The sequence below is a fragment of the Nomascus leucogenys genome, chromosome 12 (assembly GCF_006542625.1).
Source record: "Nomascus leucogenys isolate Asia chromosome 12, Asia_NLE_v1, whole genome shotgun sequence".
Taxonomy (NCBI): domain Eukaryota; kingdom Metazoa; phylum Chordata; class Mammalia; order Primates; family Hylobatidae; genus Nomascus; species Nomascus leucogenys.
This window is the reverse complement of record NC_044392.1, coordinates 80,630,179-80,651,687: the sequence shown is the minus strand read 5'-3', so window position 1 is coordinate 80,651,687 and position 21,509 is coordinate 80,630,179. Positions and strand designations below refer to the sequence as shown.

The window sequence follows — 21,509 nt, the reverse complement described above, 5'->3', positions numbered from 1 at the left end:
AATTAGGAAAAAAACACCTTCTGGTTGGTGCATAGGGGAAGGGGGGTTTCTTACTATTAAAATGGTAATTGTACTCACACCATATAAGGTTCTTCAAACTTGGGCTCACTAAAATAAACTTTTCTACCCAGGGCAGCAAAGAATGGAGTGTTTGTAATGCGGTTTGTAGAAGTGACTACATAAAGTCTATGCTTTACTAGTTTGAAACAATGAGAACGTAATTGAGAATCTTAATCTGGTCATACGCCTGTCCTTTCTCACTCGGATGGGGAGAGAAGGCTTCAGAAGGTGGCCGCGTGGGAGGAGGATCAGATTCTCCTCGGAGAAGTTTCCCCTGTTGACTCTCCTGTGCCCCTGAATCCCCTACTTCCCTCCACCGGGCCCCACACGCACTGTGGTCATTTTCTGCTCACTCATCTCTCACCTTCTGCCCTGTGAGCCCTCTGAGGGCTGGCATTTGCCTGACTCATCTCTCCACCCCCAGAGACTAGCCCAGTGCCTGGCTCCCAGGAGTCACCGAAAGTCAGCTGAATGTTGAAGGAGCTGCACGCACACACGGGAAGGTGTGTCCGGGGCTGATTTCAACCATTCTCCCACATTTCTTGTTTGGAACCTGCAGCAGAAGCTGTTCTATCGATACAGCCTCTCCCATTTCCCTGGTAGATGCCTTGGTGACCCCTTCCTCATCCCTGTCAACCTCTAAGGTCATCCTTAGAGTCAACCCCCTAATCCTAGGAGCATACATCTCCCAGAAGCCCCTAACAGCTGCTTTCGTGGCCTCTGAGCCCCGTTTCCTGGGCAATCTCCCCCAGAGCAGCCTTTTCTCAGAGGGCACGCTCCACACACAAAGTTGCAGTAACCCCTGGATTTCGGGGGGCTTTACTTCCTCACGACCACTCATTTCCTCTGCTCTCGCGAGTGGGATCCAGTGGCCATGTCCAGTCCCTCTAGCCATCCAGAGGAGCCTACTACACACGTGACAGCACACAACACCCACTCACGCTTTGTAAAGGCACATTGGTGTTGTTACTCTCGGATTGTCTCTTGTTCTTCTCCTGCGAGGAGAGACACAGGAGCGGGAGCCCCTTCATCCTTCCTCTTCACTCTTCCTGACTCCAGGTGGCTCCCTCCCTGGTCCCCAGCTCCTGCCATCTTCCTGCACAACCATGGTGTCCATGTGGGGCCAACATCCTCACCTCCCATTTCCTCCTTCCCCTCACCATGCACCTGCACCTTTGCTCCACTTCACCATGGCCACATCTGGGGGCCAGTCATCACCCACCCTGCCTTCGAAATCCTGAATTCACATGTTTCACTTTCTGACCACAGCCATTAACCGTTTCATCTTGTTCATTTTCTCAATCACTTAAACAGGGTCATGGCACCCACTGAGACTTCTGTTCCCTTGCCTCATCATTTCCCCCAGTCCATTTCAGTACTCATCTGCCTTCTCATCCTTCCTTGTGCAGCCTGGACTTGATGCATGTAGTCCAGTCCCTGCCTTCAGCCCCCTGCCTGTTGACCTTCTGTGGTGCCTCCCTACACACCCCTAGCCCTGCATCACCCACTCTCCACTTGCTTTGCCTCAGGGCCTGGGTGCTAAATATTACTGGGAGAAATAGTACAATTATGCATATTTATGTCATGATAACACATAATCTCTGACCTCACTGGCTCCTTAATGATAGTTGGCCTTGCTTCTTCATTTTCCTGGTTAGCTCTCACTCTAGAACTCTGTGAGAGTTGCTCCATATCTTTACCAAACTCTGTAAACTCCTCTCCCCCCACCCAGCCCTTGACCTAGCCTCATACTTCCCATAGTGCCATCTGTCTTAGCATTCTTTCTGTCTCTAGACTTAACGTGGATGAGACCTTTCCTGCCTTCCTTCCCAACTGCCTACCTTCCAGGCTTCTGTGGAGGAAGAGGCATCTTCACCAAGGTGATGCTCAAGCCACCTCTAGACCCCATCCCTTCCTGCCTCCGCTAGTATATTTCTCACCAAATCTCCCTGTTCTTTTCTATATCTTCAGTCTCTCCATAGGTGAGGCAAGTGATGCTTGAGAGCACTGCAGTCTCGCTTACCTGCAATTCTCTCCGGGTGAGTCCGGAGGGTGTCCATGAATTGGGACAAGATGCGTAGCTCTGTCCAAATACGGCCAAGGTGCTGGCTCTCTGGTGCATTCATGAGGAGTTCTTGAAAATCTCGATATACCCTTGCCAAGCTGTAAGGACAAAGCCTCATTAATAAGGAAATAGCTGTTATTTTTATAATAGTAATACTATCTCATGCTATATATATATATTTTTTTTATCTCGCTCTGTCGCCCAGGCTGGAGTGCAGTGGCGCGATCTCAGCTCACTGCAAGCTCTGCCCCCCAGGTTCACGCTATTCTCCTGCCTTAGCCTCCCGAGTAGCTGGGACTACAGCGCCCGCCACCATGCCCAGCTAATTTTTTGTATTTTTAGTACAGACGGGGCTTCATTGTCTTAGCCAGAATGGTCTCGATCTCCTGACCTCGCGATCCACCCGCCTCGGCCTCCCAAAGTGTTGGGATTACAGGCATGAGCCATCACGCTCGGCCATCTCATGCTATTTTTAAAGATACTATGTGACCGACCAAGCTACTACATTGAGTATCCTTACAATACTGCCAAGGCAGAAGAAAGAGATAATTTTACTTCCTTGTACATATAGGCTAACTGACAGGGATGGTGAGCGATCTGTTCAGTCTCCCAGTTTTGGCAGAGCCTGATCGCCTCTAGTCCCATGCTCTGTGTGTCTCTTGCCCAGAGAAGCTTTAAACAGGGTGACACTGGTGGATATCACTGGAGGTTTTATCCAGTTTTTACCCAATTCTCTGAGATCTGTCCTTCCACCCATTCATGCAGGTAGGCTCTGAGAGCCATGCTTCATCCACAAGGACCTCCCTGCACACCCACACAGGCACGCACGCACATGCAGGCCTCTGCCAAGGCTGATGGGACAGGGAGAATAAAGCTGGGTCAACCCAATTTGTTCCCAGGAATTTGGATGGTGTTTAGAGATGAGCTTCTGATTGCCCAGGCCGAGGTGCTGTGAATTGCGCGAACAATGGCAACCCAGGCACTGAGGAGCAGGGGAGACTGGTCCATGGAGAGAGGTGAATGGAGTAACACAGAGGCCAGGCCTTGCAGGCCCAGATGGAAGAGAGTTGAGGAAGCAGCTCCTGACAGCTCTCCAGGTCTTGGCATGCCCCTCCTGAGCCCTGCCTTGCTGCCCTTGGCTCTGTGAGAATGTCTAGTATCCATAGATTTCCTTCTGGGGTTTCAGATCGCTTGAATGGGTTTCCGTGACTTGCAAGCAAAATAACCTTGAATAAGCCAATATTTCACTCATAATGTGTGTGCGAAACATGAAACCCAACTTTCCGGGTTCAAATGCCAAGTACAGCTAGAGTCTGGATCCCCCTTCTCCAACTCCCACCCCTCAGTTTTCCCCAATAACATCTATAGACACTGCCAGGGCCGTTCCCACCAAAGCTCCATGCAGCCTCCACTGAGCTGTCTCCAGGCCTCCCTGATCCCGCCATGTGACCCCGCATGATCTCTCTGGATGGGCAGGTGTTTCTTAAGCTGAAAGTGCAGTTGTAAACTAAAACTGCAAGGCAATGCTTGCAGCAATATGAGCCCCGCTAAATGCCACTTCCTGGACTTTGCTAGGAAGACAGATGTTTCCTCTTCTATTATCCTGTAATTCGGGGGGTCAGCAAACATAAAAATTACAGGCTTACAGATCATACAGTCTCTGTCACAACTACTCAACTCTGCCATTGTAGCGCACAGGCAGCCATAGTTTGTTCACAGTGGGGAAGGCCACCTCCAATCATTAGGTTGACCTATCAAACTTTTTTTTCTTTTTAGTCTAAAACCAGGCTTCTCCTGGAAGAATCATACTGAGCTCCTCCAAGGAAAAAGCTAAAGTAACCAGGTATCTCAGTTTTCACCTAGCCTGGTGTTTATACAGGTAGGGTAAAGCCTGCTCCCCAACAGGCCCTTGCTGGTGGCCTTCAGGTATGGGCTGCACAAGGTGCTGCTTAAGGTCAGCACAGCGGGTGAGGGATGGCCCTGTCCACACCCTAGGCCTCTGTCTCTAGGATATGTTTCCATGATGTTCTCCCAATGCTCTGAAAGGGAATTCTGAAGGCAGACCCTCTTCCTGTGGGATTCGACTTGAATTTTGATCCTAGACCTGAGGCTACTAACCTGGCATCTACAATTCCCTGAAATCAGATGTACAGTGTAATGTTCGGTATGTGGCCATTTTTCTTGGGAGAGGGGTCATTGGTTTTCATCAGCTTTTCAGAATAGCTTGCAGGCCCACAGTGAAGAGCCACTGCACCCGAGCCATATTCCAAGATCTCACCACTCCAGGGGGCCAATGGCAATTACAACAGAGGATTTGGAAATTGTATTTTTCTCCCAAGAAGTAAACTTCACTTTGTAAACCTGACTTCATTTACCTTCTCAATGCTCCCTGACATTTTTCCTAGCCCTTAGATGTCCAAGAAAGCTTTTAAAGGAAGAGAGATCTGTCCAGGTTGATCAGGGTGAGGGAACTGAGTTTTTCTCCTACAATGATTCACTCCACCCAAGCAGGTCAATGACCGGAAGGCAGTGGACACATCTCTGCAGCGGGCTGCCATCAGACTCCAGGTCACATTCTGGGGATATAAGGACCAAGAAATTTTGTGCATGTGGCCTTAGGTCGGAGATTTCTCCCCAAGTGCCCTGACAGTTAATAGAATGTTCCAGAGAGGAAACACGCCCTGTTCCTAAGAGGTTAGGGGCTCAGCAAGCCACAAGAACACTCTTTCAGTGCTCCATGCTCCATGCACGCACGTGTGCATTTCAGCACGTGAAGGGGTGTGCAACTTCCTCCCCCGCATGGTAGGGATCTCAACACTTACATGGAGTTGTTATAGTTTGACACAATTCCAGGAGATTCTCCTGGGGTTGGGCTTTGAAAACAGGGATTGTTCACATTGCAGAAGATCCCCTGGAGCCACGGCAGCATTCCTGCTGAGGGCATCGCCTTGTTGGGAAAATGGCCTTTAAAATAGAAAATGAGAACAAGACGGGATTAGTCATGGAGACCAAGCAGGATGCAGACCTAGGAGTTGGCCTTTTTGGGAAGGGGCCCGGGCCCCTCTGGTGTCCTCCTTCATTCTCAGCATTTAAGAAGCAGGAGCATCTCATGTGTGCCAGTCCCTGTGCTGGGTGCTAGAGACATGGCCTCTTCTCTCAAGCTCCCAGTGTAGTGGGGAGACAGACGGATGTTGTAATAGGCATGGGTGGAACTGTGGAGGGGAAGCAAGGGGGGACACATCATTTTGTGCCGAGAGGGTCATAGGAGTGTAGTTCAAGAGGCCTCCACGCAGTTGCTGCTGCTGCTTGGGCTGAGGCTCGTCTATTCCTTCAGCCATGGTGAACTGAGCACCTACCCCCAAGCATGCAGTAGGGCTGCAGGATATGGGCTCCTCGGAGAGAGGTAAAGAAGGAAGAGTCTGATGGACAGGAGGCTGATTCAGAACTGGGGCCTGAAACTCATGAATGAGAGGGTGAAGATCAAGAACAGAGGACTGGGCAGCTTTGCATAATGCTTGAGGCTTCCACATTAGCTGCACAGAGGGCCAGAAACCAGGTGAAGGCTTTCCCGCAGGGGCAGAGTGTAACAGAGGCTCTCACTAGGTTCCTTTCAGGTCTGCAGACAGCTCAGGGGTCCAAGAAATAAAATTTGTCTTCAGTACAATTGTATAGCATCTCTTGTCCTCATTTTTCTCTGGCACCATGTATAATATATCCTCTATATAGATTTCTGAACTATTTTAGAGAACTCATCTACAAATCTGTTCTCTTTGAAACGAGAGAGTTTAGGTATAAAAAACAAAAACTAGCAAAAACAAAGCAAACAAAAATAAGTGCACAGACCCTTAGTAACTACACACAAGTATTTGCTTAGAATGTGTAGGATTAAAACATGAAAATTTGGGCTGGACAAGGTGGCCCATGCCTGTAATCCCAGCGCTTTAGAACGCTGAGGTGGGAAGATCACTTGAGGCCAGGAGTTCAAGACGAGCCCGGGCAATGTAGTGACTCCGTCTCTACGAAAAAACAAAAAAATTAGCTGGGAGCAGTGGCTCATGCCTATAATCCCAGCACTTTGGAAGCCGAGGCAGGAGGATCACTTGAGCCCAAGAGATAGAAGCTGCAGTGTGCCATGGTCCCAACACTGTACTCCAGCCTAGGCAACAGAATGAGACCCTGTCTCTAAACATTTTTTAAAAATTATAATTTGTGTAACATTGATAAATCTGTTACATGCATCATAGACATGAAATGATGATAAACGGATCTGATCCCCACACCCCCACCCCAAGATCTTTCTAGACAAAAGGCCCAGACCAATGTCTCTTCAGGGCTTGCCCAAGCTACCCTGCTATGCTTACATTCATGTTGGCTGTAGAGCGGGTTGGCATTCCTTAACCAGATCAAGACCAGAAATAAAGATAAAGGCCACACGAGTTCCACCACAAAGCGAATCTGGAAAAACAAAACAAAAAGAGAAAGTTCAGTGGTGCTAAGAGATTATAGAAAACGTAACCAGAGCAGACACACCCCTCCTCAGAGCCCACGTGTGCAGTAGGACTTTGGTTGTGGTATATTTGCCTAAACAGTTTCCTTCTTTTACCACCTCCCCACCATACACCCTCTACCTTGTTTTATTATATCAACCAGATTTTGTGTCCATCTGGGTTCCACTCTGCTTCTATTTTAGAAAACTGCATTAGCATGAGACTCTCATAAAGGATCATAAGATCCTCTGCTTCAGTGCATTTTAGCTGTCACTAGGCACATGAATGCAGATTTAGGTTCAGTATGGCCCCACCAGAACTTGCATTTCTAACAAGCTCCCAGGTAATGCTGATGTAACAGGTAGTAAAGATTTCTCTATAACCACTCACCCTGCGGATAAGGAAAGAGGCTCAGAGGAGGCAGGTGACCTGTGCAGTGTCACATCAGCAGTGGCAGCATCAGAACCAAAATCCAGCCTCCTGTTTCTGGGGCCAGTGTCCTTTCTGGCCCTCCCCATTACCTTGCCCTTGCAAATGTGGTCATTTTTAATGAATGAATGAATGAATGAATGAATGAGCAAAAAAATGACTGTGATCCATAGCAAAGCCAACAAAACTCTGGCCTACCAACATGTTTCCTTCAAGTTTCTATTGCTTAAAGAAACAAAGCAGGGCACACTGCCATGGGTTTTTACATTGGAAGAGGCCGCTGATGTCAACATATGGTTGAAAGTTGGTATTTAAATTTCGGTTCCATTTGAAGCTTAAGGACTCTTGACTCCAAAAGCAGATCCAGTGGCTGTGGCAGTCCACACCCTGTGGCATTGCACACAGGGGTGGGGGTTGCAGATGTGGAATTATGGAGATGAAGAGGGAGAGGGACACATGAATTGGAGAGTAGAATAGTTCTATGCAACCCTTACTCCAGGGACCTTAGGAAGGAAACACATAAGATCTGAAGGAGATCTGAAGCAGCTGGCCGGGGAATAGCAAGTTTAATAGATCAGCTAGGGGCTATTCACATGGTCTTTCATGTAACCCTTTGTTGTTTTCCTCTCAGAGAAATGTAAATAGGCTCTCAGCAAAATAAAAGACACCGTAGCAGAGGCTCAATAAATGCTCCTTTCCTGCTAGTAAGAACAAACCATGTTCTACTTTTTAAAAAACAGCCTACTGGCAACCAGATTATAAGAAACTAAAAAATAAATTGATGGGGGGAAAATGATCGTACATTGAAGAAAGAAAAAGCAAAAACTATTTAGGGGCAGGTGGTGATTATGTAGCTGTAACTTCTTACAAGATGTTTTACTCAAAATATGCATAGGGAGGATGTGTTGGAGGAAGCGCGCACACACGCACACAATATGGGAAGAAAAGAATAGATCCTCCGTGAGGCACTTTTTTTTCTTTTTGAGAAGGAGTCTCACTCTGTCGCCCAGGCTGGAGTGCAGTGGCACGATCTCGGCTCACTGCAAGCTCCACCTCCCAGGTTCACGCCATTCTCCTGCCTCAGCCTCCTGAGTAGCTGGGACTACAGGTGCCCACCACCATGCCCGGCTAATTTTTTTGTATTTTTAGTAGAGACGGGGTTTCACCGTGTTAGCCAGGATGGTCTCGATCTCCTGACCTGGTGATCCGCCCGCCTCAGCCTCCCAAAGTGCTGGGATTACAAGACTTCCCCTTCTTAACACACACCGCACTTCAGGGTCATCACTCCTCCAAGTAAGTGAAGTTCTCAAGGGCAGTAAGCTTCCTGAGGACAGGAACCTCATCTGTCCTTGTCACTACTGTGATTCCAGCACCCCACATGGGGCAGAACTCATAATAGGTGCCCAATAAATACCCATGGAATGAGTGAGCATTTGTCAAGACTGGTCTAGGAGGCTTCTCCAGAAAAGCCTTTGGTGACATGGGGCTCAGGTCACCAACAGTCTGTAGATTTAAGAAACAGCCTCCCCCAGGGTCATGTACATTGGTGTCTTGTCTTCCATTCTGGATCATTCCATCAGTGGGTAAGGCTGGGGAACAAGTTCAGCAAGATAGCAACGTTGAGTGATAGGAGCAATTGATGGAACCTGGAAGTTGTTCCCAGTGTCTTCACCAAAGAAATGAGACACCCAGTTCAAATCCAACACATTTGACTCCTTTAGACAACTGCTTGCAATATTGGCTTTCTACCAAGTAGATCAGCTGTCTTCCATGCAGCAACGTCTATCTGGGAGTGGTCTGGTATGTTAAACACTGATGCTGATTTGGGAGTTAGTGGGAAGATCTGGGTTAACAATCACTTTGGGGCTTGCTTAACCTGATTCTCAGTTTTCTCCTCTCTGAAATGGGACTGCTCATTTTTCCTACAGTGTACACTTAGGGTTAAGAGAAGGTTACTCTGAGGTCAAGTTACTGGGATTCCTATCCAGCCTGTTCCATCTTAGCTATGTGACCTTGGGCAACCCACTCAACTCTTCCATGCCACACGGTCTCATCTGTGAAATGGATGTGATACCAGGACCTACCTCCCAGAGCAGTTGTGAGGGTGAAATGAGACAACTGTGTTAAACACAAAAGCACAATATGGCATGAGGTAACACTCAATAAACACGAGCCATTTGTTATTGCCTTACAGGGTTGTCACAAGATCACAGGGATGTTGCAAAGGCAGAAGAGTAAGGAGATGGAATTAAGATTATCTGCAACCTTGTAGGCCTGCCCTCCACTTACGTTCATCTCCCTCCTTTTTGCATTCAGAACTGCCCAGTTGCTGGCTTGGAACCATGGTGCTTCCTAAGAGACCAGCCACACACTGTCCCCTGCTCCATATATAAAGAGGGAGGGCTGTGCACCAGGGAGGGGACCAGCCAGCTTGGCCTGCCTGTCCCAGGGGTAAAATTTCCAAACCAAGCTAGTGCATTGTCATCCTCCCTTGCAAGGCTTGATCCACCTCCTGGCATCCACCCACTCCCTCACTCACTCATTCTTGTGTTTTTGAAGAATCTGGTCTCCACAAGGCACTGTGACTTAAAGGCCTCCTCTCAGGAGTAGGGGAGGGATCAGCAGCTCCTTTCTTCCTTCCTTCTTTGTCTGGCTCTAGGACTGTTTCTACCTCACCTGTGCCCTCTTCTCATCCTTGAATTAGGCTGCTGTTTTCTGCCTATAGTCCCCGCCCCTCAAATCATCACCCCTGTTGATTAGGTCAGCACTTCTCATGTGGCTGCACGCTGAAAACATGCCGGGGTCTCAGGTCATGCCCCAGATCAACTACATCAGAATCTTGGGGCATGGGACATCAGGGTTCTTCTTTTCAACACTTCTCAGGTGGTTCCAACGTGCAGCCAAGGCTGAGAACCGCTGCTCTAGGTAATGGGTGGTTGGTAATCTTTGAAAAATATTTGTTGAGAGGTCACTGTTGCTCTAACTCTGTGAGAGTGTGTTTGTTTGTTTTTGGCCGGGGTTGGGGGCGGGTGCTGCATTTCACACGTCACTCCCTGGCCAAAGACCACCAGCCATTCTTTTCCTAGCCTGACAGGTCTGGTTTTCACAATAGCCTCTTCTGCCGGCTTCCAAAATCATGCTCAGCACCCCCGCCCCAGAGCGGCATCCCTGTCCTTGACGCTTAACTGCGCACAGACATACCCCAGGGAGAAATTCCACAGTATAATTAAAAACATGTTTTCTCAGCAGCTCAGACTCCCCCTACCCTGCCCTTTACACATGTCTGTAACTTTAATTAAGCCCAGCCAAGGCTCAGAAGGGCTGGTGGAAAATTCTTTTTTCCCAAACTGGTATTTCCTTCTTTCTTTTTCTTTTCTTTTCCCCTTCCCTCCCTCCCTCCTTTCTTCCTTCCTTCTTCCTCCTTTCTCTCTTTCTCTCTCTTCCTCTATCTCCCTCTCACCTCCCCTCCTCTCTTTACCATTCAATCGACATGGGGAGGAGGGGTTTCTGGCAAGGGCACAGTTGAGCTTGTTGTTTTAGAACTGAGCCTGTTAAATTTTCTTCCTTCCTGCTCTGTTTTCAATTTAACAGAAGGCAGCTGAGGCCTAAAATGAGCCCCATGATTCTTCCTTCTGCACCGAGAACCAGGACAGAATTCTTAGCCTGGACAAACATGACCCAGAGCCTGGGTACACTGGAGTTGGTGCCCAGCCTCTCTGTACTTGCCACATTCTCGGCCTGATGCTGGGCCCAGGACAAAGGCCACAGCTGTCCCAGGTGCTCAGAGGTGTGGTGTCCAAAAAATGATCAGCGCCCCACTTTCATGAGTCCTCAGGCCTCCCCCAGATATCCGTCCTAACCCAGAAGCTGGGATGAAGGGATGACACCAAGAGACCCACCTAGTGATCTTCATAAACCCTCCCTGATGTGGCGCCAGGTCCACAGCCAACACGGGCAGATGTATATTTGTCTTGTGCAGTGGAGACAGCTCTCGTCATTGGGAATGCACGTTATCAGGACGAACTCCTTGGGAAGTCTTCTCTCACCCTCTCCAGCCCCGGTGCCTCCTCTGAGCTCCCAGACCTCCTCCTCACCTCCCACCCGTGTTTCCTTCTACTCCATGGTCCCCACGTTGTGCTGCACAGTAATTATACGTGGGAGCCGGTCCTGCCTGGTTCTGAACTCCATGAAGGCAGTGGCTGTGTCTAGCTCACCTTGGTACAGGGCAAACACACATCCCAGTTTGCCAGGTCCAGTGTTAGTTTACATTTATTGTCCCAATGCAATTATTAATAGTGCTCCCTTTCACTTTCAAAACTGCCCTGATTAGATGATAAATTATATGGTCACTCTATCTTAGTGATATCAGTGACCAGACTATCGGATAGATCTTGATCCATGGGGGTCAGTGTGGCGTAACGGCCATGCCTGCCTGTACCAGTTCACGCAGCATGGGTGTGAATCCCAGGTCCAACCCCGACAGTTACTAATCCTTCTCTGGAGCCTCAGTGACCTCATCAGTACCGGTGGGATCACAGAGAGGCCTCTCTCGTGGAACTGTTGGGAGAGTTCAGGGAGGTGATGCACTTAGTACAGTGCCAGACACTTAGTGACACTTGACGAATGTTAACAGAGAAGAAAAAAAGAGGGAGGAAAGCAGAGATCTGAAGATTTTCATCTTATGCCCTTAGGGATTGGGAGCTGAGGAATGAGGAAATGTGGTGTCTGGTTTTACTCTTGCTCTGCTTACAGGGGGCATGGAAGTTTGAGGGAAAACCTGGGAGCCGAATTATGGGCTGGGTGGTTGTACTTTTCTTAGAGGGACCATCTTCTAGAGGCAGAAGTTTCCAGAAGAATCAAAAGTTTAGGAAGGAGCCACAGATCCCTCTCAGAGCTACTGAATCTGTGGGGGGTGCCTCTGTCTTACCCAGACATCCTGGAAGCTCCTGGAATGTGGTAGCAGGTGGGGAGCCATTGGGAGGCATGCCAGGCAGAAATCTCAATTTCCAGGCCATCAGGATGGCATCCAGTGAACGCCAGCCCAGACCAGGCCCAGCCCTGGGAGGTGCCCTGGCCAAGGCCCTCAGCCTGAGTGGCTCCGTCTCCCTGGGAGCACACTGTGGAGAAGGCAGAGTCCCTGAGCAGGAGTCGCCCACCCATGCCAGGGAAAGGCCAGATTGAGAGGGAGGACACCAGAGCATTCTGAAAACAGGGTTATTCTCTGTCACAGCGGCATGAGCGCCACAGGAATGGGCTCGTTTTAGGCCAGGAGCTATAGTCCTCAGTTATCATGTGACCCCTCTTTGAGGGTCACAAAGAGCACAGTGAGAATAAAATGAACTGAGAGTTGTAATTTCTTATGGGAAAGAGAGAAAAATGGCATATTGGATTTTCCTCCACAGTCCACAGATACCTCACATAGGCAGGGGCTGGGAGGTCCTGTTGCCATTGTATACCCACGAACCTAGCACAGTGCCTGGAGATTATTTTTTGATAGAAGGAAAGAATGAATACATGAATAAATTTAATGGAGTTTTTTTTTTTTTCCAGTTTTATCAGGATTTTCATGCAAGAAGGGAAGCTCCTAGAAGAAAGGACTGAGTTTCTGATTACTCTTAATACTTGGCCCCTGGGGACAACAGATAACTTCAGCACCAGCCTTGACAGAGGAAAGTGGCCTGAGGACAGTGGTGCTTCCCAGACAAGCCAGGTCTAACTTGCCTCTTCCCCCTGCAGCCTCCCTGCGTCCTGGGCCAGCCACACACAGGTTTTGGAGCCATCCATGCGCATGGCTGAAGCGTGTCCCGTGCTGCTCTCTTTTATGCTGGTTGTTAAGCTATTGTCCCTCGGCTCCACATGCACCAACCTGCCAGGGCTTTCTCCTCAGGGGTCCGGACCCGAGATCAGGCTCAGAGATCCAGCAGCAGCCTCAATGCTTGCCTTCCTCCCAAGTCCTAATGTCAGCTCCACAGACCTCTCATCTATGTTTCCAAGTCTTAATAATTCCTGTCTCTTCCCTTGGTTCTCTCAGCCCTAGGGGTGGGAGCTGTGTCCTGCAATTGCCACCTCCATGATACCTTAGAGTTTTCTTTTACTCTCTCAGGTACCAGCTCTGTACTTAGCTAACACCTTTTCATATTAAACTCTAAGGAGACACTCACTGAGACACTCATTCATAGGCCTTCACCTGTCCCAGTTGGCCCCGTCACCTACATGAACTTATTCTGAACCGAGATTTGGAACAAATACTGTTCTCTTCTTGCCTAAAGCAGGTCTCCCTCCCTTTCTTCCTGATCTCTCCAGTGGCTTGCAGCTCCCATGGTCCTAATCTCACCCCCACCCAGCCCCCACCCCTTATCCCCTCCTTCCTCTTTCAGCTCCTTTAGTCACTGGCATTTGCATGACTCTGCAAGGCTGTAGCAAAGTGCATTTTTTCTTTACAGTTTTATAGTCACTCCTTATCCTTCCCCAGAAAAAATGCACAAAGCCGGTTGTCATTTACACGTACAGTCTTGGTGTTCTCTGATCTCCAGCACCTTTTGCCCGCACTTCTCATGGAATATTCCGCCTATGCTACTTTATGTTGCTCTTGGTCTCAAAACATACTTTGGGTTTTCCCAGGCAGCACAGAAGCCAGTCCAGGGTGGAATCTGTGTTGTGCTTTTAGGGCTCCAGTCTAACCCAGCCTGGTGTCTGCTCACTGAAAGAGTTCAGGAAATGGGCATGATGGTTAATATGTATTGCATCTCACAGAATCTAGGACGCAGTCAATTGCAAGATGCACTGTTATTTTTCTGCACCACTAAGAAAGAAAAAAAAATGTGTCCAGTTAAACTGTGACTTGATCGTGAGCTGCATCCCAATTTCAGAAATGGTAACGTGAAAAAACAATGTGCCTCAGAGAATCAATGAAATAAGGCCTCACTAAGCTGGGAAGCTGTTCGAGACGGTTCTTGCTTGCCTTTGGCCTGCTCTTCAGGGCTTAAAGTTCTTCCCACTGCTCAGTGTGGATGCCCTAGAGAGAGGTAGACTGGACAGGCAGGTGTAAAACGGGGTGGGGGAGGGGCGGGCAGGCAATGGATCGACGGGCACAGTGGGCAAAAGATTTTCATGTGGCTGAGGACAGAGAAACACATCTTCCTGGGAAGGGCACTGTCAGAGGGGCCTACAGAAAGGCCAGCCAGCTAAACACTGCTTCAGTGCTAATCGGCGACAAGCCCGCTGACTGCTCACAACCCCCTACCCTACCCCACCACCCCACCCCACACTTCCAACCTGTTTATTTGCTCCACACCTCATTTTTAAACCACAGACAGTAACTGTTACCTTTTGCCTTTTCCGCAGGGTCCAGTTCTTCCACAGCAAAAGCTGTATCTGTCTCACGAAGCCCATGCTAATGACCACACGAAGACCAGATTGGTCAGAGATGAGGCCCCCTAGACAGCAAAGGACATAAACGCCGCTAAGAGCGCCTCCGGCTCCGGCCACTGTGTCCTTCTCCTGGTGATTAAAGGCTACTTTTCCCCTTCAAAGCATAATCCCTTTTAATTACACATAAGCCGTTTGTTGGGGAGAGGAGGCCGACACCGTGTTGGCTCCCTTTTAGGGAGAGAAAGAGAACCCTAAAGACACAAGTGGCTGGGCACCAGGGAAATTGAGGTGGGGGATGCAATGGGAAACCAAGACCCTCAGGCACGCTCCTCCATGAGAGGGGTTCCTGAGGGGGATGTCTTCAGGTATCTTTGACCTTAAGTTTGGAAGAAAATCTCTTTGCATAAATATAGGCTGGGCATTTGTCCTTGGCAAGAGCCTGCCATGAGCCGGCAGCCAGGGTTTGACTGGCCCTTTAAGTCCAATCAACTCACTCGGCAGATCTGAAGTGATCCCTCCCTCTTTTAGTCTTTTATCTTGCTCCGTAATGACTGAAGTCATTATGGTCAGCTAGTTGGGTTATCTCTGAGCTTAGCGGAGGGTAATGATGTTTATCTCTTGTGCTGAAATTGATCAACTAGTAGTGGCTGCCTGGTGCTGTGATGGAAAAGGCACTGGAACACTCCAGGCTCAGCAGGACAGAGCCGTGATTGACTTGCAATGTCTGACTGGGGTGCGGGCATGAGGAGAGGTAGCAGATGGGCCCATTACTGTCATTCCAACCCTACAATGGGGTGGTGCTGGGTTGACTCATCGCCAGGTGAGGGATCTGTGATCCCAAGGGACACCCCAAACAGAAGCCTCCCTGGCACTTTGCCATGGAACTTTTTGTCTCTGCCTCCTCAAATCTCAGAATGTGTTCTCTTTGAAAGACTCTAGACCCTTGAGACCTGGATGGAGCGGAGGGAGAACCACAGAGAGGAATGGATGCTGACTTCATAGAGTTTGCGGTCTGGTTGTAAACACAGGACTTGAACTCAAATAACTCAAGGAGTGTGATGAGAGCCCACAGGCTGTGCATGGTGGGGCTTCCAAGAAGAGAGAGATGGTTTCTGCTTACGATGGCAAAAAGGCTCCTTGGAGCTGATGGCATTTAAGACAAGCTTGCAGAATTACAAAATAACATTTTATAGTAAGTTTATGATTTATAAACTGCTTTTGCATATGTTATTTCACTTTAGCCTCACTACAATTTTGTGAGGTCCATATTTGCTGTTTTGCAGATGAGGAGCGTGAAAGCTTAGTGAGATTAAGTACTTTGCTCAGGGTCCCACGTGACAACGGTGGGTACTTGAACAAGAGAGTCATTTAAACTCTGCAAAGACAGGGAGGAATAACTTACCTTGCCCAGGAAAACCACAAGTGAAGCATGGCTGGAGTGAAAGCTATGAATGGAGGGTGTTGGAAAAGGAGACAGGAACCAGACTGAAAAATTGATGATGATGATGATGATGATGATGATGACTGATTCAACTGAGATTTACTGAGGATCTGTGAAGTGACTGGAGTGGCCCACAAGTGCAGGCCACCCCCAAGCAAGCTCTGGCAGAATCATTAAGACCTTGTTACATGCTAAAGGATATGGGTTTTATCATGCAGAAGGTGATGAAAGATTTTAATCCAGTGGCTGCCAAGAGTAGTCAGTTCACCTTGGCAGCAATGTGGGGGTGGTTTGGGGGGAGCTAGAGAGGCTGAACCATGCAGTGACAGCCATGATGGAGAGAAGGGGAGGGACTGGAGGGATAGGAAGGAAGGAGACACAGCAGTGCTGGATGAGTTACTGGAAGAGGGTGGTGAGGAAGAGGCAGAAGTCAGCTAGATGGAATTTGGGGCTTGACTGGCTGGCTAGTGAGACGGTGGTGCTCATAACTGAGGAGGGAATGCCAGAGGAAGGCCAGTGGGGAGGAGGAGGCAGTGGGGGAGAACAGGGGTTTGCATTTGATATACTGAAGCTGAAGTTCTATGACATCTGACCACACATATTCAGCAGTCAGTTGAATACTTGGGTCTGGAGTCAAGAATAAGCTTGTGAGATGGAGACATAGATTTGTGAGTGGTCAACATATAGGTGGAAGATTAAGTCCTGGGAGTGATTAAACTGGTGACCCAGGAAGGAGAAGCTTGGAGAGTATATGAGGTTGCTGAAGGGGAGCCACAGCTGGTGAAGGAATATGCCTCTTCCAATTCCCAAAGACATCAGCTATATAAATAATGTTCTGTCATAGTTTCAAAATGGTCCATTCTTCATTGAGCTAGAAAGGAGAAAGTTAAACTATGAGCACTTTGTTAATATTCAATTGATGATGCTCTAATAGTATTATTCCCATCTAACCAGTTTTCTTGCCTGAACAAATCAGTTTGTTGAGATTGACACATACATGAAATAAAATGTATCGTTTGAACCTTATTTTAAGTGTACAATTGAGTAGTGTTAATACATTCATATTGCTATGCAGCCATCAGCACCATCCATCTTCAGAACTTTTTCATTTTGCAAAACTGAAACTCTGTACCCATTAAACACTAACTCCCCAGTGTTCCCTCCCCCTAGCCCCTGCCAACCGCTCTATTTTCTGTCTCAATGAACTTGACTACTCTAGGTACCTCATCTAAGTGGAATCATAGAAAAGCATAATCTTTAAAGTTCATCTATGTTGTAGCAAGCCATCTTAATCTGTTTGAGCTGCTATAACAAAATACCATAAACTGGGTGGTTTATAAACAACAGAAACTTATTTCTCACAGCTTTGCAGGCTGGGAAGTCCAAGATCAAGGTGCCAATAGATTTGGTGTCTGGTGAGGGCCTATTTCCTGACATGTAGATGGTACCTTCTTGGTGTGACCTCATCCAGTGGAAGGGAAAAGGGGTCTCTCTTGGGCTTCTTTTTATAAGGGCACTAATCCCATTCACAAGGGTGGTACCCTCATGACCTAATCACCTCCTCAAAGCCTCACCTCCTAATATCACCTTGGGGGTTAGGATTTCAATTTATGAATTTTAGAGGAAAACATAATTTAGATCATAGCAGATGTGTCAGAATTTTGTTGTTGTTGTTTTGTTTTGTGATGCAGTTTCGCTCTTGTTGCCCAGGCTGGAGTGTGATGGTGGAATCTCAGCTCACTGCAACCTCCGCTTCCTGGGTTCAAGCGATTCTCCTGCCTCAGCCTATCGAGTACCTGGGATTACAGGCATGCGCCACCATGCCTGGCTAATTTTTTTTTTTTTTTTGTATTTTAAGTAGATACGAGGTTTCTCCATGTTGGTCAGGCTGGTCTCAAACTCCTGACCTCAGGTGATCTGCCTGCCTCGGCCTCCCAAAATGCTGGTATTACAGGTGTGAGCCACTGCGCCCGGCCAGAATTTCTTTCCTTTTTAAGGCCAATTAATATCCTATTGTCGGTATAGAACGTATTTTGTTTGTCCATTCATCTATCCAGGGTCATTTGGGGTGTTTCCACCTTTCGACTATTGTGAGTAATGCTGCTATGAACATAGGTGTACAAATATTTGAGATTCTGCTTTCAATTCTTTGGGGTATATACCTAGGAGTGAAACTGCTGAATCGAATGGTATAACTGTTTATTTTTTGAAGAACTACCATACTATTTCCCTTAGCAGCTGCACCAGTGTACATTCCAATCAGCAGTGTACAATGGTTCCAACTTCTCCACATCCTGGCCAACACTTGTTATGCTCTGTTTTTCTTCTTATCATCGCCATCCTAATAGGTGTGAGATGGTATTTCACTGTGGTTTTGATTTGCATGTCCCAAATGATTAATGATGTTAAGGACATTTAACTCTTTTTTACTCTTTCAATATTATAGTTATTTGGTAGGATTTTTCTCCCAAGGTAACTCCAGTTGTTTAAAAATTATGTCAAACTAAAAGCTGTGTTTAGTTTTCCCATACATTTCTGAGGATATACCTAGTGAGTCAAGAATTATACTGATAACTGTACATTTCATTCTCATAGTTATCACCATTAACACACATTGATCAGGGTAAATATGAAATTGGTGTGGTCCTGGCAGTAGTTTTGAGCTAGGACCCTGAACATAGATTGAGAGTTGTGATGTTAAGCCATAGACCATATCAATTCACATTTACATTCAGAATTATAAACAAGTCAAGGAAAATGGTGAAGTTTTAAAGATCTTCTCGCTTCTATTCCTGAGGGTTGAATTAGGAAGAGGCATTCTGCTACTTACATCAGTTATTCTGCAAACAAAAATTCAGTAGTGGAGAGAAGTAATTTATAACTTTTTAAAGTTTCTATTTGGAAGAAAAGCTATGGAAAAATATATAGACAAAATTACTTTGAAATTACTGTAATTTTGGAGTGGAGATAAATTTGATAATGAAACCAATACCAAAAGATCACCATCAATTCACTTGCAACAAGCTGAAGAAAATAGAATGTCCCTAAATATATCATTAGACATACGTTTATTTCAAACAGTGATTATAGGTGGAATGAGAAGACATTATGAATCTATGTCACAAGCATAAAGGCAGTTTTGGGACATCATAATGTAAGATGAAAAATATCTGATTTTTAAATTTGAATTTATTTCTACCAAACTCAAAACTAAATCATTGTACAATTAAAACTTGAAACTCCAATCATCATGAATAACATGTTTCCTCAGCTTACACAATAATATTTCATGAGATGATAGTGCAATAAATAAATAAGTCTCAGTTTATGAAAGTTACACATAGAAAAAACTCCAAGGCTGAGTGGAAGCTGCCAGCAGGTTGGCTGCCTGGCTCACAAAGATTTGCTCTTTTCTAGGAGTGACTCCAACACCAAGGGAAGAGTCTGTAGTAGGCTTGTTAATGCCAAAGTGGATTGGTCATGTGTGATCACATGATCTTAGCTGGGCCAATCAGGGCCTATTCACAGAAATTTGGGGCATGGATCTGTGAGAAGCTTGGGTTAATCATTACAGAAGTACAGAAGTGATGAGAAATTAGAGGCCATGCTGGGTCACTAGGGGTCACTAGGTTCAGTTTGTGTACGTAGGGGCCTAAGCAAAGACTGGGAACTGGATTTCACTTGTTTTTTGCTAAACAAGCCTGGGACCCTGGTACACGGCTGCCTCCTAGCAAAGGAGGTACATTTTTCCTTTCACAAAGGCGTCTTCCACTCACCAAACTATGTAACCACGAGGCTGCATCCACCCAGAGGAGCACCTTTTCTAATTTGCATAAAAATGCCACAAAGGCTAGCAGAGGACCTGAGGCTGTGTTCCCCACCCCTAGGAGAAATCTGATCTGCAGTTAACAGAGAATGAAGGGAATGCACAGAGAGGCCGAGGTAGAGAGCATGGGTCCCAATTGTAGCTGAGTCCCTGGTTCTAGCTATCCTTGGGACACAGCTGTTCCCCTCCTCTTCAGGCAGATTAGCAGTAAGACACTCCAATCCTTTCAATAAAACCTCTTTTTGCCTAAATTAGTTCAAATTTGGCTTCCATAGTATCCGAATAAAATTCCTGGGTAGGTCCATGATTGCAATAATAGTAAAAAAGTATTATAAATGCTAACATAATCCAATGGAGTTGCAGCAAAATTTAAAGGAGAAGAGATGTACTGTCCTGAGTATCTTCTAAGAAAGTAAAAGAAATCCAAAATACCCAATATTAGCAATTCCTGCATCTCTTAAGAAAAGGCTCACAAGTTTTCAAAACTTGCTAAGCAGTGTCAAGCCAAGTAGGAAGATGTGTGGCAAGTTCAAAATACATCAACCGTTGCACATTACTAGCTGGAACGGAAGTGCTTTCATAGGTTATAAAAACATTAAAATGATATCAACTGATTCTCCAAATCCTTTTATGGCCAATGAATCAAGTGAAATATTTGTTTCCAATTCTGAATCGGCCTTTTGTTTAAAATTTATTTATCATTCACTCAGCATTACCAGAATTCTTTCTAAAGCGCCTCAAAGTGAAACTGTAAAAATATTTTTCCTTTGTTTTCAAAAATAGAAGCAATATCACATAGTTTACCATCAGAGAGAAGTGATGGATATTCAAAACCATTTGGCACAGAGAAGAGGAATTTTTCCAGAAAAAATATCTCCAAAAGTCCCATATTTTAAAATATCTTTGGAGGAGAAAAAACTTAAAATTGTAGGATTTGGGGTAAGGCATTTCCCCCTATCTCCTCAAGACAGAATAAGATTAATATCTATTACTGTAGCTTACTAACTATATCAGTAAATTTAAATTCATACTTTTTTCTGATTATACCAAAATGAAAATAATTTCTGAATTATTGAATAACACTTAAAAAAACTTTACAAACTTGATGCAAATGTAATTCCAGAACTTTACTTTTACCTAAAATGCCTATAGCTCAATTTTACTTATTAATCAATCTTGACTGTTCTCTTACTTGACATGGTCTTATTAGTAAGCCATGTGGCTTGGAGCTATTGCATATTGCTTTGATTTGGCTGGTCATTGTAGCAAGAATGGCATGCCCAATTTTCTACCTTTCATTGCTAGGAAAATTTACACGGTAAAAGAGGTCCCCTCATTTCTAATTATTGTGGAGCAGAAATTAATGACCAAACTAATAGAACTAAAGGACTCAGAGGTATTGTGGAATCATTGGGCCTATCAGCTGAGAAATAAATTTTATTTTACTAATTGAATTTCCCCTATAAAAATCTTGCACACCAGCTGGTACTAATTTCACTTTGCCTGTAATAATTTTGGACTTCAGGTTGTTGTTACTATTGGATTAACATGTAGATATTGAAGTTTAACTTATGAAAATAGTACTATTTGCAAAAACAATACTCACTTGAACATTTTCATGAGTTTTTCTTGGGAATGAAAAGAGAGTTACTGCTTTTATGTCTAAACAATCTTTGTCCATCAGCTCCTCCAAATATTCCAGAGTTCCCCCAAATATTCCAAATATTCCAGGAGACTATGTAAGGGGAAAGGTCTAAGATGGAAATCTAGGGAACTGATTGTTTAAAAGGCAGGTACACAAGTGTTCATCACAACATCCCTTCTAATAGC

The 21,509-nt window shown here is 46.1% G+C and overlaps 1 protein-coding gene across 1 annotated transcript in view; it reads right to left on the bottom strand.

Moving 5' to 3' along the window:
* Positions 1-14,530, bottom strand: part of ABCA4 (ATP binding cassette subfamily A member 4) — a 130,824-nt gene extending 116,294 nt beyond the window's left edge. Inside the window, exons 1-4 of the mRNA XM_030823299.1 lie at positions 14,368-14,530; positions 6,487-6,580; positions 4,948-5,089; positions 2,084-2,223 (exon numbers count right to left, since the gene is read on the bottom strand). Coding sequence (XP_030679159.1) covers positions 2,084-2,223; positions 4,948-5,089; positions 6,487-6,580; positions 14,368-14,433 — 442 coding nt within the window. The 5' untranslated portion in view covers positions 14,434-14,530. The remainder of the gene's footprint in view (positions 1-2,083; positions 2,224-4,947; positions 5,090-6,486; positions 6,581-14,367) is intronic.
* Between the last annotated feature and the right edge of the window lie 6,979 nt (positions 14,531-21,509).